General features: G+C 42.6%; 1 protein-coding gene across 1 annotated transcript in view; it reads right to left on the reverse strand.

Annotated features, from left to right (window-relative positions):
• Positions 1-679: 679 nt before the first annotated feature.
• Positions 680-24,537, reverse strand: part of FER1L6 (fer-1 like family member 6) — a 148,439-nt gene continuing 124,581 nt past the window's right edge. Inside the window, exons 34-41 of the mRNA XM_073329149.2 lie at positions 24,013-24,173; positions 22,242-22,384; positions 13,877-13,965; positions 11,155-11,253; positions 8,379-8,620; positions 4,273-4,436; positions 3,604-3,704; positions 680-1,084 (exon numbers count right to left, since the gene is read on the reverse strand). Of these exons, the coding sequence (XP_073185250.1) occupies positions 901-1,084; positions 3,604-3,704; positions 4,273-4,436; positions 8,379-8,620; positions 11,155-11,253; positions 13,877-13,965; positions 22,242-22,384; positions 24,013-24,173 (1,183 nt within the window). The 3' untranslated portion in view covers positions 680-900. The remainder of the gene's footprint in view (positions 1,085-3,603; positions 3,705-4,272; positions 4,437-8,378; positions 8,621-11,154; positions 11,254-13,876; positions 13,966-22,241; positions 22,385-24,012; positions 24,174-24,537) is intronic.

Raw genomic sequence — 24,537 nt, forward strand, 5'->3', positions numbered from 1 at the left:
TGTGTCATTGACTTCAGTGGGGACAGGATTTTACCCCTTGTTTTTTAAATCCCCCATGACTTGTTCCAGCCTCCACCTTCTCTTTGTTTCCTTTCTCATTCTCTCTGTTCATCTAGCAGGTAGAGGGAATTCTCTTCTCAGTACAATGTTCCCACTACTTATGCAAGAGCCCTTTCTCTCTAGTGGACAATCTTTCCTGCATCTCTCTCCTTCACTAACTCTCAATAGGTTTTCAAACCACATCTGAAAATAGATTTCCCCCCCTTCTCCTATACCTCCTCATTCCTCTCTCCCTCATTGGTTATTTACATGAGGGCAATATCTTGAGATTTGGGAGCATAATACATTTATTTTAGAAATTTTAAAATGTGTATATGACAACAAAGGAGAGAATTTCACCTTTGATTTTCATGAACAAACTATCTTTAAAAATCAATATAAAATCATGAAAAAACATTAAACTCATCAGGTGCCACATTATGCAAAGAACACACAGGGCATCCTTCCTAGTTTTCATGTTTATTGAACATTTCTCTCTCAATATTTGATAATATAGATATAATATTAATTAATATTTACTCTTTATAACACAGTTTTTGTGCAATATCAAAGAATGTATTTTCACATTTAATAATGGACACAGAATCAAACTTTAAAATAGTTAATAAAGTTCTGGCAGTTCTTTAATGATAATGCACATTGTGGTTGCTTCTGAATAAGCAGCCAAAGGAGTAGAGTGTTAAAATATTTTGAGTCAGTTTCATTTTCCTGAAATGAATGGGTATGTCTTTATCTTTATAACTGGCAGAATGTGTTTCAGGTTCATTAATTGTGAAGTCACGTTTTTATTTTTAACTGCAGTACTTGTGTATGATTAGTTACAAGGAGAGATGTAATTGTCTAAGTTCCTACAACGATCTTACGACTGATTGCACCAGGCAAAGTGTAAATGAAAAGCACCAAGAAGATCATCAGAATAATCAGAATCAGCGCAATGATGATGTACTTCTTGTAATTTCTCCAGATGAGGTGATACAAACACTTGAAAGGATTTACAAACCAGGAGAAGGAAGTGTCTGGGCGGCTGAAGGGAAAAAAAGAGAGAAAAAATTGGTAAGCGCAGATCCAGACATTTCCAAAAGATATTACATTATAAAACTCACGTTGTGTAAAAAATATCACTTAAAAGGTCCTTTTAACACCTTGGAATCCACTAAAAGTTCTGAATACTCAGAGCATTTTTGAAAGTGCTAAGCACCTTTGGATCACTCAGCAATCCATCATGAATAGAGAAAGTGAATAGGGGATGCATTATTTATTTCTTGACATAACACAAGAACCAGGAGTCATCCAATGAAATTAACAGGCAGAAGGTTTAAAACTAACATAAGGAAGTATTTCTTCACAGTATAGTCAACCTGTGGAACTTGTTGCCAGGGGATGGTGTGAAGACCAAAACAATAGTGAGGTTCAAAAAGGAATTAGATAAGTTTATGGAGGATAGGTCTGTCAATGACTATTAGGCAAGATGGTCAGAGAGACTATCCCATGCTGTGCGTGTCCCTAGACCTCTGACTGCCAGAAGCTGGGATTGGATGACAGGGAATGGATCACTCAATGTTTGCCCTGTTCTGTTTATTCCCTCTAAAGCATCTGGCACTGGTCTCTGTCGGAAGACAGGATACTGGGGTTGATGGATCATTGGTCTGACCCAGTATGGCCATTCTTCTGTTCTTAACCACCACATCTCATAACACACACCCACGTGCTACTGTGAAGAGTGAACTCTATATTTTAAATTTCAGAGCTATGCAAATTAAGACAAATCTGGGGGTCCTAATTTACATATTAACCTACAGCAAGTTTTAAATGTGAAGTTTAGAGGTCCTGTGCTTCTTGGGCCTGACCCAAAGCCCAGTGGAAAGACTCCCAGTGTCAATTGCATTAGGATGAGAGTCCTAGCGAGTAGCCACTACAAATAATCTGCTTTCCTGGTTATAGTCACATTGCTAGATTTTTCAAACACATATGGCATGTGTGAGTTAGTCCCAGCAGAGTGCTGGGAAGCCTTAGAATGGAATCCACTCACATGCAGTTTTAAAATCTGGGTCTTGACCAAACATTATTTGGGAATCTCTGGCCACCAAAACCCAGCGGCCAGATTGTGGTTGTTTTTTGCATGTGTGCACAGGGGTGGGAAAGGTACGAGGAACCTTTCCACTATGGAGGGGGCAACCAGAGCTGCAATCCCAAAATTCTTCTGAGTGCTGGGATGCTTTTTCCTGCCCCACGACTAGAGCACATTCATCAAAAGAGGTAGGACCATGGCCCTGATCCTCTTCATGCAGCCCAGCAAAGCTGACTGGCTGCAGAGAAAAGTGCAAGTCACACGCAACCAAGAGACAGTGTAGTAGCCATCTCCCCGTTGCATGCCAGGGAGCTCTGGAAGACATTGTGCCTCTCTGACTTTAAAGGCCTTACCTCAGGAATGAATTGCGCCAGTGTCTGTCAGTTGTGTATAATGGGACTATTCAGAGTACAAAATACTATTTGGAATAATTCAAGGTAACAGAATATGTTCTTTTGAGATATTGCTTATTGATCCTATACCAAGTATACCCCAAGGTTGCGAAGATGTTACAATAAGGGAAATAAAATTAAAATGCTATATCATCATGAATATTGTCTGCATATTTTTTCATAAAACTGTTGAAGTCTTGTAAATAATCTCATTGTCACCCAAAAATGCCATCCTGTAGAAGATCAGAAAATCTGGAAGCTCAACTGAACATCTTTTTGATGTAGAGAATGAAATTCTTCACCGGTTAAAATTACCACTTGGAATAAGATTTTAAAAATCTTTTGTAGTAGGGAATCTCATTTCAAATTCTTTGTCTTTCCATAGCTCATCCCTGTAACAGAATTAACTGCATAAACCTAAACTGACTAAATGAATGTTTTTCTGATTCAAAAACCTCACCTGGCAATTTTTTGAGAGTGGTGGAATTTGGTTAGATAAAAAGTTCATTCTGGACCTTTTGCTTTGTGAAAGGACTTTAAAAAAACCTTACGCAGTCTTATGTTGAAAAATAGGTAGCCTCATTCTTTGACTGTGAAATTCAATAAGTGACTATAGATAGATGTGATAAAATTGCACCATTCCCATGTGCGCAGTCATTGGCATGTGTCTAATTTATGCATATAAGTACTAGACATATACACACAAATCAGATTTGTGGATTCCTTCACATATGGGCAAAGAATCCCTCACATCTAATATTGAGAAGCAAGCCCCTAGACATATAGGTTAGCAATGACAGGCATAGCAGATATTGATTAACATAACAATTGTAAAGCACTTAGCAAATATTAATTATTTAAGCCTAACGATATTCCTGTCAGATACTCTAGGTAAATATCATTACTCCACATTTTTATATCTGGGCAAACTGAGTCACAAAGAGGCTAACGGAGTCTGCTGGAGTTACATAAAAAGACAGTACCAGAGACAGAAGCAGACATAAGAAGCATTCCTGCTAAATTCCTTGCTCTAACCACTATACCAGCCTCCTCATCTCACTTAGTGAATATGCTCCCACTCACTTGGGTTTCTCCAAAGGCTCAGGTTCCTTCCGAGCTTTCCCTACAGGACTCTTCTCAGCTTCCTCTGCAGTGACTAAATGGAATTCAGCTTCCACTTTGCCCTACATCAGAGAGTAAATTTTGATTAATATCTGTTCAAATATTTAATCCAGAGTTATTAACCAATAACCATCCATTAACCAATTAGCACCCGTGAGACAGTCACAAAAATAGATATGCCTAGTTTTAGATTAGTTGACTGAATAATAAAGAACTATATTCATTAATAGTCTGCTAGTAAAATTCAAGAATTGACAACCACAAGCATAGAGAAGCAATTCTTGATTTACCTTTCTTAGTTATTATGAAGAGCCTATAACAATGTAATTTGATACGGCTCACCCCCTAAATGTTAATACTGATAAAAATCATGTCTATTGGACCATCTCATAAAGTTATATCACTTGAATTATTAATGCTCTTTTTAATAACAGCCACAAGTGCAGTCATGTAAAGTTAGGTTGTCCTACATGGAAGTTACAATACACAATATTACTGCTCAGCTGATCTATGTGAGATTAGTACTTTTCTGTCTCTTTGTAAGGTGCCTATCATCAGAGAATCTGTACATGAGAGAGGCACTTCTGGTCATCTCAGATTGCTCATTTTAATCATTAGTGATCTGCTTACAGTGAGATCCCCAGCTTTGATGAAAGGCCACCATCCTCTGACACGCTTTTGCTGAAATATGGATATCTTGTTTTCTTTACTTGTTGCTATTACCATGCTGATGTCACAACTCTTGGCAGATTTTGCTGCTCGAGGAAATTCATTCAGTTTCATTTCAAGGGAGCCTAGGGAAAAATATACCATCTCTTAGACATTTCAGATGTAAACACAATCAAAGAACAACCAATTAATTCATGCATAGCCTAGCTTGGACACAGCAGTAAACTACTCTGAGATCATATATGTAGCTAAATATAATCTGGATGTATGGCCTCCATGTCTGTGGTATCTGAGTGCCTAACAGTTCACTTTGCTACTAAACACATGGCTCTTATTTAAATACACCTAGTTAGTTTGCTATCCAAACTGTTACTCAGCAAATACCCCAATACCTCTTCCAAGGATCTGAGCAGTAGTTCTCAAAGATATTGGCAAAGCAACCGTGTGAACTCTGAAGGGTCCACCAAAGCTTTTGAAAAACATCATCAGAAGTTGGACAGATCAGTCTGCCATAATAAATGAGGATTTTTAACTCCCTTATTAAGACAGGCAAAGAAAGGTGATGTAGAACATTTGTTATTGATTTGTCTAGATTTCATTGTTGTTTCTATCTGGGTATGTTATAAAATCAGTATAAATGGATCAGTGAACAGGAAGACAGCAAACATGAGTTCCTAAGAGAATTCACAGAGAGAGCAGGATAACACACCCTGTCAGGATCCAGCAAGACTGGTCAAGTTTTTCAAAAGTGATTAGTCATCTAGGGTGCATCAGTTTTTTGGGTGCCTGACTTGAGACACTTTAAAAGGCCCTGATTCTCTGAAGTAAGGTTCTCAGCACGGTCTGAAAATTGGGCCACTTTAAAGTGTCACAAGTTGGACATTGAGAAATGGAGGCACCTGAAATCAGGTTTTTGAAAACCGTGGCCAGCATGGCTAGAGAAAGCTGTCCTAGTGCATTAGTTTGAGGTGGAAAGCCAAGCAGTCTAATGCAGATGGTGTGCAATACTCATGAAATTCAGGGCATCTCAATACCAGAAAGATGTTGACCCATCAAAAGGAATTCATGGAAGAGAAATAAAAATGGATAAGGGAGTGAAGAAAATAATTTACGAGAGGTGATTAAAGGGACTAAATGTGTATGGTCCTCCCATCTTCCCAGCTGGATGCAGGACTGATGGGGATGACCCACTTCCCATTGACTCATGGAGCTAGAAAGCTTCCAAAACACCCTTTACTTTCTCCATCACTCCTTTTCTTCTGCCCAGTTCAGTCTCTTTCATGTTGTATCATGTCACATTTAAATTGAAAGCTCTTCAGGGCAGGGACTGGAGGTGAAATCCCATCCCTAGTGAAGTGAATGAGAGTTTTGCCATTGATTTCAATGGGGCTAGGATTTCACTCAGGTTTTTATTTTTTTGAGGTGCCAAATTTAGGCACTCAAAAAATCCAAACAATAATACAAGAAGAAGAAGGTCTTGCTACGTTTAGTGCACAGTGCAACGCAGACCAGCTTGCACAAGCCCTTCCTAAGCCTCATCTCTCTCACACACATCCACCAAACCAAAACCCCATGAATCCACAACCTAATCTCCTAAGGCTGGAGCAGAACCATAGTATCATGGAAGCATAGGACTGGAAGGCATCTCAACAGATCACCTAGTTCAGTTCCCTGCACTCAAGGCAGGACTACATAATAGCTAATACATAATAATACATAAAAGCTCATGCTCAAATAAATTGGTTAGTCTCTAAGGTGCCACAAGTACTCCTTTTCTTTTTGCGAGTCCTGACAGGTGTGTGTCTAACCTGTTCTTTAAAACCTTCAAAGATGGAGATTTCACAACCTCCCTAGGCAATTTATTCCACTGCTTCCACCCTGACAGTTAGGAAGTTTTTCCTAAAGTTCAGCCTAAACCTCCCTTACTGCAATTGTCACCCTCCTCCTTGTAACAGCCTTTTCACAGATTCATAGAATTATGGGACAGGAGGGGACCTCAAGAGGTCATCTAGTCCATTCCCCTACATTCATGGTATGACTAAGTATTATCTAGAACATTCCTCACAGGTGTTTTATTTACTTCAAACCTGTTATCATATCTCCCCCCCCCCGTCTTCTCTTCTCCAGACTAAACAAATCAATTTTTTTTCAATCTTCCCTCATAGGTCGTATTTTCTAGACCAATAATCATTTTTGTTGCTCTCCTCTGGACTTTCTCATATTTGTCCGCATCTTTCCTGAAATATGGCACCCAGAACTGGACACATTTCTCCAGCTGAGACCTTATCAGTGTAGAGTAGCATGGAAGAATTATTTCTCATGTCTTGCTTACAACACTCCTGCTAATACAACCCTGAATGATGTTTGCTTTTTTTTGCAACAGTGTTACACTGTTGACTTATATTTAGCTTGTGGTCCACAAGATCCCTTTTGGTAGTACTCTTTCCTAGGCAGTCATTTCCCGTTCTATACGTGTGAATTGATTGTTGCTTCCTAAATGAAGTACTTTGCATTTGTCCTTATTGAATTTTATCTTATTTACTTCAGACCATCCGCAGTTTGTCCGGATCATTTTGAATTTTATTCCTATCCTGCAAAGCACTTGCAACCCCTCCCAGCTTGGTATCGTCTGTAAACTTTATAAATTTACTCTCTATGCCATTATCTACATCATTTATGAAGACATTGAACAGAACTGGACCCAGAACTGATCCCAGCAGGACCCCACTCAATATGCCCTTCCAGCTTGCTTGTGAACCACTGATAACTACTCCCTGGGAACAGTTTTCAACCAGTTGTGCACCCACCTTATAGTAGCTTCATCTTCACTATATTTCCCTAGTTTGTTTATGAGAAGGTCATGCCAGACAGTATCAAAAGCCTTACTAAAGTCAAGATATACCACATCTACCACTTTCCTCCATTCACAAAGCTTGCTACCCTGTCAAAGAAAGCTATTAGGTTGATTTGACATGATTTGCTCTTGACAAATCCATTTTAACTTTTACTTATCACCTTATTATCATCTAGGCATTTGAAAACTGATTGCTTATTTGCTCCATTATCTTTCTGCAAAAAGAAAAGAAGTACTTGTGGCACCTTAGAGACTAACAAATTTATTTGAGCATAAGCTTTCGTAACTTTGTTAGTCTCTAAGGTGCCACAAGGTGTCTCTAAGGTGCCTTTTCTTTTTGCAGATACAGACTAACATGGCTGCTACTCTGAAACTGGTCATTATCTTTCTGGGTACTGAAGTTAAGCTGACTGGCCTGTAATTTCCCGGGTTTTCCTTATTCCCCTTTTTAATAGATTGGCACTATACTAGCACCATGCTGAAGTTTGAAGCTCCTGTATTCGATACCTACCTACTACAGTAACTAGAGCAATATAAATATGTAGATGAGACAGAGATATATAGATAAGTAAGAGGGAGGAGTATTTGTCTAAATGATATTTATAGGACATAAGAGAGAGGAATACAATATTTGATGCATGTAAAAACTAAGGAGAGGAATTGTTTTGGGTGGTTTAACGAGTAATGGAATGAACTGGAGTAAAAGATACTTTGGGATGAATATCAGGAAATATTTCCTAACAGTGACCTGTGTTAGTCTGGAATAATCGTTGAATGGGTGTAGGGGAAACGCAGCCACCAGAGCAATTTTATTCTCGACTGTACAAAGCACTTGAGAACATACTCCTGGCAAATAAGATGAAAATCCTGCATTGTCAGAGAGATACTGATTGGCCTAAATCTATTCTTTTCATTGACAATTTCTAGACTTTGGTCCATATTAAGTAATGCCTGACATTATAGAAAAATGTGACCTTCATTTAAACATGGTGGTTGAATGGGACAACTTTTAATCAGCCTCCAAGAATATGCCACTCCAACCCATCCATTTGTGTAGCCAAAACCATATATGTGTTAGGCATTTTAGCTGTTAAGTGGATTCATAGAAGGCAATTGATAATTGGGCCTTAGATACCTCCTTCAACACTGTTTTACAAAATAAAGGTCTATGACGATTTTAGCTGAAGTTCAGTTGGCTTCACTGTTTGCTTACCCAAGAAATCATCAGAAGAAAGTCTTTCAAAGTCCCAAACTTGGAGCACTAGGACTGCTGGCATTTTGCGTTCTGTCTTTTCCAAGGAAAATATGTTTTCTTTCTTACTGACCACCATTTGTTTCTCAGCTGGGAGGTAGCGGAATGGAAACACAAAGCGCCAGTTGAAGTTCCCTTCTCCAGTCAAGGAGTTGTAATGCACATCTGTCTCCTGCTTGTCATCTTCCAGTCCCTTTAACCACCTGTAGCATGCACACAGGTGAATAAAGTAAGGTTAATAGGGAAGCTGTATGGTAGGTATTCAAATTCAATTACAAGAATTTTTATTTATCAATCCTTTCTTTCATAATCAATGTTAGTATAGCAACTGGAAGGCTTAGGTGGTGGCTAATATCTAAAACACCATTCAAATGTGGCTCAGGCTTTCAGTGACTGAAAATCATGATCAAAAGTTTAGTGGGATAATGTGAATTTTATTCAGGTCAGACTTGCAAAATTCTAATTGCCCATTTACCAATGACTAATCATTAAAAATATTTTTATGGGCAAGGAAACTATCATGAGTGTTTTCATTATCAGTCACCATGATAAAAGGTATATGAGTAGATTTTGTGCCTTAGCTGGTAGACTTTCTGACAGTCTCAGATGCTGATTCAGGCACTTGATGTTAGAACCAAAATTATTTGTATCTGCAAGTGCTCTAGAGTGAAGGATGTCAGGTGTAAGCATGGCTGACTTGTTTCTCCAAATTTTCTTCTGGTTTGTTCTTGTTTTCTGATGCACCACAAACAATGTATCATGTGCAAAGGAATATTACAAAAAATCCATTATTATGCTTCTCTAAAAATACATATCTTTTGGAGATACCCATTCATTTATGAATGTATCTACTTGGTTTTTAGTTCTGCAGATGATTGGCTATAATTTCTAATCAAAATTTAAAAGTTTGCACCACATCTAAAAAAGTTAACCAGTACTCATGTGTGGCAATTTTATAAAAAGGTGATTCAAAAATATGAACTGTTTCAAAGGTAGCATTAAGGACATAAGAACGATCATACTGGGTCAGACCAATGGTCCCTTTAGCCTGGTATCCTGTCTTCCAACAGTAGCAATGCCAACTGCTTCAGAGAGAATGAACAGAACAGGGCAATTTTTGAGTCATCCGGCCCCAGCTTCCGGAAGTCAGAGGCTAGGGACACCCAGAGCATGGGGTTGCATCCTTGACCATCTTGACTAATAGCCATTGATAGACCTATCCTCCATGATCGTATCTAGTTATTTTTGAACCAAGTTATAGCTTTGGCATTCACAATATCTCCTGGCAATGAGTTCTACAGGTTGACTGTGCGTTGTGTGAAGAAGTACTTCCTTTTGTTTGTTTTAAACCTGCTGCCTATTAATTTCATTGGGTGACCCCTGGTTCTTGTGTTATGTAAAGGAATACATAACACTTCCCTATTCACTTTCTCCACACCATTCATGATTTTATAAACCTCTATCATATCCCCACTCTGTCATCCCTTTTCTAAGCTGAAAAGTTCCAGTCTTTTTAATCTCTCCTCATACGGACGCTGTTCCATACCCCTAATCATTTCTGTTGCCCTTCTCTGTACCTTTTCCATATCTAATGTATCTTTTTTTAGATGGAGCAACTAGAACTGCACGCAGTATTCAAGGTATGGGCGTACCACGGGTTTATATAGTGGCATTATGATATTTATTGTCTTATTATCTATCCCTTTACTAATGGTTCCTAACATTCTGTTAGCTTTTTTGACTGCTGCTGCACACTGAGGGATGTTTTCTGAGAACTAGCCATAATGACTCCAAGATCTCTTTCTTGAGTGGCAACAGCTAATTTAGACCCCATCATTTTGTCTGTAGAATTGGAATTATATTTTCCAACGTGCACTACTTTGCATTATCAACACTGAATCTCATCTGCCATTTTGTTGCCCGATCACTCAGTTTTGTGAGATCCCTTTGTAACTCCTCACAGTCTGCTTTGGACTTCACTATCGTGAGTAATTTTGCACCAGTGTAATAGCAACAGGAAAGATAAGCTATAAAATGCTAATGAAAAATTCTTCACGCACACTCTTCCCTGCCATTCACTCACACACATACTCCAGTCAAAAAACAGCTGGTTAGAATTGATTTCTCACAGGAATCTCTGAAGATACTTCTCATTTTCTTTTATTACTAACTTCACTAAGGTGGCTATAATTCTTCTCAACTCATTATGTAACAGCACTCTGTATCCCTATAAGCCAGGGGTGCTGGAACAATTTGTATAGTGGGGGTGCTGAGAGCCATTGAAGCAAACTGTAAACCCTGTATCTGATGGAACCACTTCAAGCCCAGGGGTGCAGCAGCACCCCTAGTTCCAACACGTATGCTATAAGCCCTTCAAGTTTAAAATACCGTAGGCATTTGCATTTAACCCATGAAGTTTAGGACTCGATTCTGTACTCACACCAAGTGAATGGCACTACTCCTAATTTTATTCTGTGTGAGTCGTGAATTAGGTCGAATGAGGCTATATTTAAAGATGAGAGGACTAACTAGTTTCCAGAATGGCTGGCTATTTTTGGCACACACTCACAACAAATTATCAAGATCCCAAAAATGTCTCACAAGGAGACACAGCCTTGTTAATACAAGCCATAAGTTCTGTGACTCTGGTCTTTAATGGATGGCTTGAACCAGATGTTAATTGTCCTCTCAAGGAATAAATGAAGAGACGCAAAAGGTGATATCCAGATGAACACACCCTTTTACATAGATGTCACTTGATTTTTGTCCTGTGAAGATATTCTCATCCTCTAAAATTACATCTTCTGTATTCCAGATGATTACTCTCAATTCATAACTGAAAAAGAAAGAAACCAACATTTTGCATATTTCAATTCACAGTAGCAAAAGGCCTTCTAGTTGATTTCATTTCATCCTTCCTGAGTACACATATGGCCTGGGTCTAATCAGACCCTGGTATGAATCATTAGCAATTTCCATATCATAAAGAGTGTTATGTTGATGTAAAACTGGTTTGAAGAATGGGATCAGCATCAGACTCCTTGTGTCTATTGGAGTCTCCTGTGATATAATAGAATTAGGGGCTGTTCTCTTAGCTCATGAGACTGCAGAGGGACAGTAGGTGTCACTGGCAGCCTCAGAACAGTGGAAAATTCCTTGCTGGTTGTTTGCCTGTGTTCTTTTTTTAATTCTGATCACAAAAATACTGCAATGAAACAGGGCTATTGGACTGAGCAACATCATCTGAGCACCCACAAAATACTGAGGAACTTGCCAATGAGGGCAAAACCCATTTGGCAGACGGGGGGGGGGAGGTCTCCTTTTCAGAGATTTTGTTGTTGACAATATATGATATTTTGTGTAATCTAGTACATGAAAAAGGAGGAAAAATGCTGTTCAGAAACACCTTTAAGAAGCATGGATAAATGTAATCTCCAGGAAAGACATTTTATAGCACCACCCAGGAAAGGGAATGAACTCCTCTGTGCTCTTGTACGCAGTAGTTGTTGGGAGCCTTAGAACATGTATATCTACCTGTTTGTCTTGCACTATTTCTGTGCACGTTTCTTCAGGCTAACTGGCAAACAGCATCGTCCAATGTCAAGGTTTCTTGCAGAAATCTAAACCCCTCTGATGATTAACATTTCAACAACATTTGTCTATGTTTCCACAGACTGCAGCATGGTAGCAACGTTTTGTTCTTGCCAATATAATTAGGTGCAAATCTTTCTGGTTTGAAAAATTCACAGCTGATAAATAGCCTCATATAAAATCCTTGTGTAAAGAAAGCACTTGTTAGACAGCCTCCTTTTTGGTCAAATTATGGACCTTACTTAATTCGGCATAGACAGGAGCAAATCGTTATTTTGTTATTGCATCGTCTTTTGTTTGAACATAAATAATGAAGACACTGCTTCTGTGAAACTGTTCCAGACATAAAGATGACCTAACAAAGCCCTTATTAAAATATCTCATTAACATTTATTTGGGATGAGCTATGAATTCTCCTAGTCATTTGTCATTTATTATCTATCAAACACTAGCAGCGAGGTTGACTCATCTAATGCAATGTCAGAGTAGGATATACATCTGCTTGAAATTACAGAGACGCTTACTCTTCCAAACAAATCTCTCTCTACGGCCTCCTTTTGTGCTTCTTGTCCTCATTCTTGCCCAAAGTAGTGAAAATCCCTCAGGTACAATAATACGAGATAGAAGATCTTGACCAACGGTCAAGTACGTTATGTATTTGAGAGAGCTAAAGTGACATAGAGACTAAATTAGAACTTTGGAGTTAGAGTTCAGTGGAGGGATAATAACTTTAAGACTCACTGCAGCTGCCTCTTGTACTTTCATCTTTTTACCACTGTTGAATGAATCACGTGAAGTCTTTAAATCAAGATTGGATGCTTTTATAAAAGATATGCTATAGCTCAAACAGAAGTTATGGATTGATGCAGAAACTACCGGTAAGGTTCTAAGTCCTGTGTGTAACACCGACAGACCCCAGTCGTTGGTGGGCGGGATCAAACCTGGGACCTCTGGAGCTTAGTGTATGAGTCTCTATGCTATGAGTTAAAAGCCACATAGCCCTTAGCTAAGGCTGTAGCAGACTCATTAATCTATAAGTGGTCTCGGTGCCACTAGAGGGGACAGAGCACCAAACTCTGGAGATATGTGGGTTACATACTTCCCCTAGGTGAGGAAGCGCGTCCTGAGCTTCAAAGACTTCCCAGTTGAAATCCCAGACGAGCCCCCACTTGTAACACCAACAGGCCCCAGTCATCAGTGGGTGGGACTGAACCTGGGATTTCTGGAACTTAGTGTATGAGCTGCTACTGCATGAGCTAAAAGCCACATGGCCCTCAGTTAAGGCTGTAGTAGAGTCATTAATTTCTAAGTGGTCTTGGTGCCACTAGACAGAACACCCAAGAGGTGTGTGGGTTACATGTATTATGCAGGAGCTCAGACTAAATGATCATAATGGTCCTTTCTGGCTTTAAAATCTATGACTCTATGGCATTGTTTCTCAGTTTAAATAATATTTTATAATATTAAAATAAATATTAAATAATATTTCTTACCAGACATTGGGTCTCTTTTATACGGCCTTGCAGTGCGGACTACAGAGGAGTGAACTGCAGCATGCGCCGAAGTGCTGTGCTGTACCTGCCCCATACAGTCTCTGCTAGCACGAACCAAAAGGCACCTACTTCATGTTACTGCAGTCCTGTCTGAAATGAGACTATGAACTAACATGAACTCGATACCTTTTACCTGATACTAGTTTGGCAGGATGTACATGGGGCAGTTACAGCACACCACTTCAGTGCGTGGTGAAATTCACACCCCGATCTTCCACACTGTAGGGTCATGTAGAAAAGCCCTTTCGAAAGATTCAAGATTTGCGGGATGATGCCAGTACATTGACAGCACAACAGGAATGCGCTCTGAATTACCCTTTGGGTTTCCTTGGTGAAATATCAACAGGTGGTCCTGGCGGAGGCATGTCTTTGGGAAACATGTCCACCCACATCTGCACACGACCCTTTAAGAAAAGAAACGAGCAATATTGTCACCCTTCTTTAGTGAGAATTTTAAATAGCACTAAAAATTAGTGCTAATTTTTTCATATACAGAATCTATATTAGTGTATGTGATCACACCAAGAATCAACATTTCAGCCAGTAGTCCCAGAGCAACGCCTATATTTCAGGATTTTGTGCTTGGTTCTTTGGACTTCCCCTCCCTACACTAAAGTTATTCATCTGTGTGGGGGGCCTGGTGCATCACTGCTGTCTGCCTCCCATCCTGCACTGTGTGCTGTAACCTCCATAGAATTGGGTTGCTCCAAACCCCAGTCTTGTGATTGTGCCGTAACTCATATTGACAATGGGGAAACCTCAATGCTGATACCGCTTCACTTCTATTTCTACTTATTTTATTACATGTGTTTATACGGGGCCAGATGTTTATCGGAGAGCTAAACCAGAACCATGTTTCTATTTCTATAGCCAAACTCAAACTTGATCCTGCTGTAGGATTCTGATATGTTCAGAAGTTTAACATTTTCACTTGCTTTCCACTCTTGGGTTCCTACCAGCACAGGACATGGTGAAACACTACAAAAAACGGTTACTCACCTTTTTGTAACTATTGTTCTTCGAGATGTGTTGTTCACGTCCATTCCAATCTGGTGCGTGTGCACCACATGCACGGTCGTCGGAAAGTTTTTCCCTTAGCAGCTCCCTTTGGGTCAACTGTGGAGCCCCCTGGAGTGGCGCCTTCATGGCACTCAATATATGATCCTGCTGACCCAACCCGCCTTCAGTTCCTTCTTGCCAGCTACTCCAACAGAGGGAAGGAGGGTGGGTATTGGAATAGACATGAACAATACATCTCGAAGAACAACAGTTATGAGAAGGTGAGTAACCATTTTTTCTTCTTCGAATGTTTGTTCACATCGATTCCAATCAGGTGACTCCCAAGCTCTCCCCCAGAGGTGGGGTCGGAGTTAAGGAATCTCTGATTGGAACACCACTCTGCCAAATGCTGAATCATCTCTGTCATGCCAGGTGAAAACATAGTGAGTGGCAAATGTATGCACCGATGACCAGGTTGCAGCTCTGCAGATCTCTTGAATGGGGTCCAGGCCAGGAAAGCAGCTGATGAGGCTTGTGCCCTTGTAGAGTGTGCTGTAATATCCGGGGCTGGGGCCTTAGCCAGCTCGTAGCATGTGAGGATGCAGTCGTAATCCAGGAAGAACTGCATTAGGAAGAGTTTGGGAGCCCTTTCATCTGGTCTGCCACCACCACGAATAGTTGGTTCTATTTCCTGAAAGGCTTAGTGTGCTCGATGTAGAATGCTAGTGCAAGCCGGACATCCAGTGAGTGAAGCCTCTGTTCCCATGCGCCAGTATGAAGCTTGGGACAAAAGACTGGTAAAGACTGGTGCATTTGTCTAGTATGAAATTGGGACACCACCTTGGGAAGGATGACTGGGTGAGGCCTGAGTTGATCCTTGTCCTTGTGGAAGACAGTGTAGGATGGGTTGGAGGTTAGTGCTTTTAACTCAGACACCCCCTAGCTGATGTAATGGCGACCAGGAATGCCACCTTCCACAACAAATAGAGAAGGGAGCAGGTAGCCAGCAGTTTGAAAGGGGGCCCCATTAGTCTTGAGAGGACCAGATTAAGGTCCCATGCAGGCACAGGTTGTTAAGCCTGTGAATATAATCTTTCCAGGCCCTTGAGGAAACGCCCTACCATGGGGTTGGTGAACACGGTATGCCCCAACTCTCCTGGGTGGAAGGCAGAGATAGCAGCGAGGTGTACCCTGATGGATGACCCTGCCAGGCCCTGTTGTTTCAGGTGCAGGAGGTAATCCAGGACGAGTGGTATAAGCAGCTGGAGTGGAGACATGTGATGTTGGGCACACCAGCAAGTGAACCTTTTCCACTTAGCTAGATAAGTGACCCTGGTGGATGGTTTTCTGCTGCCAAGCAGAACCTTTCTTACAGGTTCCGAGCACCGGAGCTCCATTGGATTTAACCATGAAGCTTCCAAGCCATGAGATGGAGGGACTGGAGGTCTGGGTGGTGAAGGCAACCATGGTCCTGTGTGATCAGATTGGGGAAAAGTGGTCACATGATCGGGGTGTCCACTGACAGCTGCGGAAGCGTGGTGTACCAATGTTGGCGGTGCCACCTGGGGCCAGCAGGATTACTTTTGCCTTGTCTCTGTGGATCTTGAGCAGCACCTTGTGCACAAGTGGAATCAGTGGAAAGACATTCATGAGGCGTTCTCCCCAGGGTAGCAGGAACACATCTGAGATTGAACCCAGGCTGTGCTGCTTGAAGAAGTAGAACGTTGGGCACTTTCTGTTGCTCCAGGTGGCAAACACATTGACCTGGGGAAACCCCGCCCCCCCCTTGGAAGATGGAATGTATGACATCTGGATGCATGGTCCACTCGTGGTTGCGGAACAGCCTGCTGAGGTGGTCTGCTAGTTCGTTCTGCACCCCCAGGAGATATGACACCTCCAGGTGAATGGAATGGGCTATGCAGAACTCCCATAGCTGGACGGCTTCCTGGCACAGGGAAAACATGGCATTTGTGTTGTCAGTCACCACTGCCACACACTGGCCTTGTAGTCAGGACAGGAAGGTGTGGCCGGCTAGCTGCACTGCTCTGAGTTCCTTGATATTGATACGGAGTGAGAGGTCGTCCTGCGACCATAGGCCCTGCGTTCGGAGATCTCCCTCGTGAGTGCCCCAACCCAGAGCTGACACATCCATTACTAGGAACAGAGAAGGCCGTGGGCTGTTGACGCGAAGGCCTTCGCAGACAGTCCAAGGGTCGAGCCACCAACAGAGGGACTTGAGAACATGATCTGGCACCGACACCACTGAGTCCAGGCTGTCCATGCTGGACGACAGGTTGAAGCGAGCCATGCCTGGAGTGGTCTAAGCCTCTGTCTGGCATATCTGACCACGTAAGTGCAGGCTGCCATGTGGCCGAGGAGACTCAGGCATCCCCTTGTGGTCATCACCTTGGGGTATCAGCTGAGGCTTTGGATCACGTCTGTCATCACTTGGAATGATGCCTCTGGCAGGACTGCCCTTGTTTGCCCTGAGTCAAGCACCACCCCAATGAATTCTGTTCTTTGGGTCAGTGACAAAGTCGACTTGTTCACGTTGAGGAGTCCCAGCCTCTCGAAAGTAGCTCTGACTAGTTCGACTTGAGACTCCGCCTGTTCCCTGGAGAGCCAATCGTCAAGGTAGGGATACACCTGAACCTGCCTCCTGCGAAGAAAGGCTGCGATCACCGACATGCACTTGGTGAAGACTCGGGGGGTCATCGACAGGCCGAATGGGAGGACCGTGTACTGATAATGTTTGTGGTTGACTACAAACCGCAGAAATCATCTGTGCACCGGCCGAATGGATATGTGAAAATATATGTCCTTCATGTCGAGGGCGGCATACCAGTCTCCCGATTCCAAGCAGGGGATGATCGTGCTCAGGGAGACCATGAGGAACTTCAGCTCAACCAAAAACTGGTTGAGTCCTTGAAGATGCCAGAGACCAATGTTGCTACGATGGTGCTGGAGACCAGTGCCACTTAGCCCATGCTGGAGACTAAGCCGGGAAACCACAAACAGGATCCCGAGCTGGGGAACGGTGACTCAGCGATGGTGAACCCAAGTGGTGCCGAAGTGAATGTTGCCATGTCGGAGGGGGTGATCGCTGCATCATAGCCAGCTTGCCTCTACACGGCGCCGGATGCAGCAGCACCGGAGGCTTGTCCCTGATAGCCAGAGGTTGCAGGGCCATCATTGCTATTAGGTCCCTCATGGCTTCAAAAGTGCCTGGGGTGGAGGGAGACTCCAATTCCTCCATTTGGCGCTGTCTGTCCAGGGAGTCACTGGACTCAATGGTCCCCTCCGGGGAACCAAAGTCAACGGGACCGACTGCTGGTCCTTGGGCACTGGGTGCTCCTTCATGGGACACATTGCTGTTGTGACTGGCACTGCCTTCGGCACCGGGGAATGACCCCAGTCCATCTTATTGTGTCACTTGTGTGGCACTGGTGAGTGCGAACGGTGCCTGGTTGAATGCACCACTTGCAGTGCCAGGAAGCGTTGGTGCCGAGGGTCTCTTGAGTCAGAGTCTTTGCTCGGCGCCATGTTGCACACCGAGGCTGGGGCACTCCGTGGCGGGCTGCAGATGGAGAGTGGACCCCGTCAGAAGTTGTTTCAGCCAGAAATCCTGCTCTTTCTTCATCCGAGGGTGGAAAGACCTGCAGATTTTGCACCTGTGTGTTTGGTGCTCTTCCCCCAGACACGCATCATGGGGGTAGCCAGTTGGCATGGGCTTCCCACAGGTCCCGCAAGGTTTAAACCCTTGGCCCTGAGGCATGCCCAGGAGCCGAGGGAAGGTAAGGTATAAGGGAGGACCCTGCACACTAACCCGAACACTATATACAGTATGTACACAAACTAAAACTAACTACTAACTGAAACCTAGACTGAAACTACAGACTAAAGAAGAAAGCTAAGGGAAGCCCTTGCTAGGCAAGCAAATGCAGTTCCAATGGCCATCACAACAGTAAGAAGGAACTGAAAGGGGGTCAGATCGGCAGGGTCATATATTGAGCGCCATGAAGGCACCACTCCAGGGGGCTCCACAGCTGACCCAATGGGAGCTGATCAGGGAAAATGTTTCCGACGACCATGCACGCGGCGTGCGCACACCTGATTGGAATCAACGTGAACAAGCACTTGAAGAAGAGAGGTGTTTCTCGTGGTATTTTCAACTCAGGCCAGAGGTGGTAGCAATTGAAATCTTTCAAGAAAGCCTATTCTTATGAGACTTCCAGCCCAATTTTGGAGACTCAAGAGGGTTGGATAATTATTTGGATCCTTAATTGAACCTAACTCAGATTCTGAGTTGTTTTCAGTTTGGCCATCACAAATAAGAACATCTTGTAACAAATCAGTGACTATCTAGAATTTTCATCACTGTCATTGTGATACACATTATCAGAACTGCACAATAATGAGGGCAGACTCTTAAGCCCTTAAAGTTGAAGTCCAAAGAAGAATCACGGTTAGCTGTTCACACTATAACAATAATACTTATCCAGACACGCCTCTTGAGCAATTCTGATTCCTCTCCATAGATGGTCTGGAGAGATCTCAGAACATATATTGAATAGTTAACTATATTTTCCCAATGAAATACATGCATATATATTATATTAGGGCTTTCAAGCGATTAAAAAAATTAATTGTGATTAATTGCACTGTTAATAATAGAATACCATTTACTTAAATATTTTGGATGTTTTCTACATTTTCAAATATATTGCTTTCAGTTACATCACAGAATACAAAGTGTACAATGTTCAGTTCATATTTATTTTTGATTACATGTATTTGCACTGTAAAAAACCAAAAGAAATAGTATTTTTCAATTCACCTAATACAAGTATTGTAGTGCAATCCCTTTATTGTGAAAGTTGAACTTACAAATGTAGAATTATGTACAAAAAAACTTCATTCAAAAATAAAACAATGTAAATTTTAGAGCCTGCAAGTCCACTCAGTCCTACTTCTTGTTCAGTCAATCGCTCAGACAAACAAGTTTGTTTACATTCGCAGGAGATAATGCTACTCGCTTCCTGTTTAAAATGTCACCTGAAAGTGAGAACAGGCACTCTCATGGCACTGTTGTAGCCGGTGTCGCAAGATATTTGTGTGTTCCTTCATGCTTCAACCACCATTCCAGGGGACATGCGTCCATGCTGATGCTGGGTTCTGCTTGATAACAAGCCAAAGCAGTGCAGACTGATGCATGTTCATTTTCATTATCTGAGTCAGATGCCACCAGCAGAAGGTTGATTTTTTTTTTCGTGGTTCGGGTTCTGTAGTTTCCGCGTCGGTGTGTTGCTCTTTTAAGAATTCTGAAAGCATGCTCCACATCTCGTCCCTCTCAGATTTTGGAAGGCACTTCAGATTCTTAAACCTTGGGTTGAGCAATGTAGCTATCTTTAGAAATCTCACCTTCTTGGAGTTTTGTCAAATCTGCAGTGAAAGTGTTCTTAAAATGAACAACATGTGCTGGGTCATCATCCGAGACTGCTATAACATGAAATACACCTCTACCCCAATATAACGCGACCCGATATAATGCAGGTTCACATACAACGTGGTAAAGCTCTGACATGCTGCTCTGAGAAGTGTATTAAGGGTGCCGGGCTGGGGCTGAGGGGTTGGATAAGGGGCAGAGGGTCTCGGGCGTGATCAGGTGCTCCCTCCCCCACCCAGGGTCTGGGAGGCAGGAGCTGTGGGGGGCACTTTCGGGGGGCCTGCAGTCCCAGAGTGGCCCAGGGGATTAGTGGGGGGATGGGAGCAGCCCGCTCAGCTTCCCTCTCCCCTTCCCCAGCTGTGTTGCTCAGGGGAGGGGGCTTGGGGGAAGGGATCCCCCCCGCACTCCCTGGCAGTGGTGGAAGCGGAGCAGCCCAGCCCCAGCCCACTCCACTCCATTCCACCAGCTCCCAGCTGCAGCGCTCTGCTTCCCGCCGCAGGTGAGTGTGGGACCTTTCCCCAACCACCACCCCCCCCGTGACACAGCTGGGGCCGGGGCAAGAAAAGCAGAGTTGGCTGGGCCACGTCGCTCTGTTTCCCGCCACCAGTGAGTGCGGAGGGCGTCCTTTCCCCAACCTCCCCGCACTCACCGGCAGCGGGAAACGGAGCGGTGGTGGAGGTGGCGGAGTGGAGCGGGCTGGGGCCGTGTTGCTCCGCTTCCTGCCGCTGCCAGTGAGTGCCTGTTAGAAGGCGGGGGGTGTAGATAGGGGTCGGAGCAGTCAGGGGACAGGGAGCAGGGGGACTGGGTAGGGGGTGGGGTCCTGGGGATGATTAGGGATGGGGGTCTCTGGAGGGGGCGGTCAGGGAACAAGGAACGGGGGGGCCAAAGCAAGTTCGATATAATGCAGTCTCACCTATAATGCGGTGAGATGTTTTGTCTCCTGAGGACCACATTATATCGGGGTAGAGGTGTATATGGCAGAATGTGGGTAAAATAGATATACAATTCTCCCCCAAGGAGTTCAGTCACAAATTTAATTAACACATTATTTTTTTAACAAGCATCATTAGATGGAAGCATGTCCTCTGGAATGGTGGCCGAAGCATGAAGGGCATACGAATGTTGAGTATATCTGGCACGTAAATACCTTGCAATGCCAGCTACAAAAGTGCCATGTGAATGCCTGTTCTCACTTTCTGGTGACACTGTAAATAAGAAGAGGGCAGCATTATCTCCTGTAAATGTAAACAAACTTGTTTGTTTTAGAGATTGGCTGGACAAGAAGTAGGACTGAGTGGACTTGTAGGTACTGAAGTTTTACATTGTTTTGTTTGAGTGCAGTTAAGTAACAAAAAAATCTACATTTGTAAGTTGCACTTTCATGACAAAGAGATTGCATGATGGTACTTGTATGAGGTGAACTGAAAAATATTATTTCTTTTGTTTATGATTTTTACAGTGCAAATATTTGTACTAAAAATAATATACACTTTGAGTTCAATTACAACACAGAATACAATATATATGAACATGTACAAAAACATCCAAAATATTTAATAAATTTCAGTTGGTATTCTATTGTTTAACAGTGTAATTAAAATGGCAATTCATTGAGATTACTTTTTTTAATTGTGATTAATTTTTTGAGTTAATTGCGTGAATTAACTGTGATTAATCAATATTATATATATTCATTTTAGCATATGCTGAAATTGCATTAGCTTCAATGTGTCTTCATGAAGTCAGTGTAACTTAAACATGTGCTTAAATGCTTTACTGCAGCCAAATTCCTAAGTAGTTATTTTCAGATATGAGCAAAGGGACACTTGATTAGATTCCCTGAAAAAAAAATTGTGTGGCGAAGTTAAAGCTGAGAGCACCCCTACAAGAACTTTGCAGATAGTGGGAGAGGGAAAGCAACAGTCATTAAAATGCAATGAAATGCAGAGTTAACATTAAATTGACAAGATACCCCAAAATTTGAAAGTATGAAAATTTGTAATTAAATAGCATCACTCTTGCTTAGGTGTCTAAATATGAATTTAGGTGCTTCACTGTACATATGCATATTTGACAATTTTGAACTATGTACTTATGATTTTGTGCAAACTATAACAGAAACAGGAGCACTTGTGAGATTTCTCTGTTAGCTCGGAGATAGTAACAGAAACAACGGTGGTAGGAGAAATGGAAAACCTCTTCCGTGTTTCGTGCTTTCACCGTAGGCTTATCTACCTGTTCCATGCCTGGTTTATCCTTGTGATAGAGAGGCCGGGTCTCAATGTGTTCTGGAACCAGTTTACATCCAATCCCTGGGATTTCATCCCAGGAATGTAAAACCTTGAGGGCAAGTTGTTCATAGGATTCAACTGGCTCTTCTATAGGAAAGAGTAATTAAAAAAAGAACAACCAGAGCAGAATTAGCATATTAAGCCTCTGATTAATATGGTCTGTCAGTTGTGAAAGACACATGTTAAAAATCTGCTCGAGTTTAGAGCAGCATTTAATGCATCCCAAGGAAGAACAGAGATGTAATCAAACACATTTATTCCTTTAAGTTAGAGCACCCACAGGAGTAACTGAAAGTTTAGTGCTGAGAAGGAACCTAATTACAAAATACCATGAATCATTACAAAATTAAACAGGCCTATTTTAGTGCTGTCTCTAACAGTAGGATGGTAAAGACTTACTGGCTTTCTTTCTTCTTCTTCTTCTTCTAAATAATTAAGTCTTTTTCTTTAAAAAATTGTAGCCAATCAAAGAACAGGGGATTTGGCATTTCCTTGAGCTGCCAGGAAGTGCCAGTAATAGGTGCTAGGGATTGTACATTAATTTTATTTTTGCCTTGTGATGGCAACAAGGAAGACCCCTTGAGTGCCAAATTCACATGCTGCGTGTAGGGAGCAGAAAGATGCCAAAGGTATCCATGGATAAAATTATGCCTTGTTCTGGGCAGTGTTGTGCTAAGCAGGGGAAAGGGAGGGCCAACCTGCAGTCCCCTGGTGACACTGTGCCTCTGAAAAGCATAATGGCTCCACTGGCACTGGGGCAAGAATACTGGGAAGCAACTATTGCAGCCACTTCTCCTAGTATACACCTGTTGGTAAGCAGAGGGTCAGGTCTAGTCCTGCTCTGCCTAGGCCCCTCTGGAGTCATTTGTTTGTCTAGCATTCTTTTACCCAATGTATCCTTTCGGGAACAGCCATAGTTTGGCCCTATCCTTATACTGAAGCATGCTGAGCCCTATCTTCCCTGGTCTGCTTGTCCACAGGAGAAACGGGAGCAAGATATATGAGCTAAGACAAAGATCAAACTCTGAAAATAGACTAGACACTGACGAAGAGGGAAAGCACAGTCCTTGTGCTGCTTCCCTCTCTTGGGTTACCCAGTCAAAGCATCCATCCTAATGCATCTCATCTGCCCCTTACCATCTCCTTCCCTCAAATACGCAACCTAGCCACTGGTGACTCTGTCCCACCCCTCACCACCCACATCTACAAACCCAACCCCCTGGTAGCTTTGCCCATCTACTCCTCTTGGAACTTGACTCTTCCCCTGGTGGAAGCAGCAACTCCCTGCAAAGACCTCTAGACTCATGGATCCCCAAGCTCAACAGGACTGCAGGGAGTAGGTTTTATACCAATGCCCTTGCAGAACTAATGATGATAGTGGTAATAGTTAATAATAAACAAGAAGTGTAACAATGAAGAGAGGCAGCCTGGTCTAGTGGATAAGGCACTGGACTGGGAATTAGGAGGCCTGAGTCCTGTTCATGAATTGACTATTGGCCAGCTGTGTGACCTTATACAAGTCCCTTAACCTTTGTGCTCCTATTTCCCTTCCCACTCTTTGTCTGCCTTGTCTATTTAGATGGTGAGCTCCTCAGGGCAGAGACTGTCTCTTGCTATCTGCTTGTCCAGTGCCTAGCACAATAGGACCCCAATCAAAGGTGGGACCTCTAGGGGCTACTGTAATGGGACTAAATAACAATAAATGGCATAATTACCATTCTCTTCTCCATTAAAGCTTGTCTTCCCAGTGAATACTTTGGTTCCTATTTGTATTGCCCCAGGTCGCTTGTGGGGCTCAGGCAGTTTGTTGTCCTTGCATAACTTGTTGAGGATCTCAGTTGGCTGAACTGCATCTCGCCAGGCATTGTACCCTTCTCTGCAATGAGGGGACAAAGCAAAGAGAGGAATGGAGAAGGTTTTCCATTCAGTTAAAGGCTGTACCTATTCAGGAGCGCCGATCCAACGGTCAGATGCCCTAGCAGACGCATTTACTTTAAGGGAGTTTAAACCCGACTGGGTGAAAGTGAACAGAATTAATTTTACACAAGTGAAATGGAGCCAGAGCTTCACACGTCCTCTGCTTCTCCTTTCATAGTCCCTTAGAGCCATCCCAGCAAATGTTCCCCACATTGTATACGTATACCCTCATTATCAAGGTCTGACATCACATCAGCCACCAACTGTTTGGTCAAGAAAGTCAGGGCAGGACTCCTTTTGGAGCTGGCCAGTGCTAGTCCTTG

Source organism: Lepidochelys kempii, chromosome 2 (genome assembly GCF_965140285.1).
Source record: "Lepidochelys kempii isolate rLepKem1 chromosome 2, rLepKem1.hap1, whole genome shotgun sequence".
Classification (NCBI taxonomy): Eukaryota; Metazoa; Chordata; order Testudines; family Cheloniidae; genus Lepidochelys; species Lepidochelys kempii.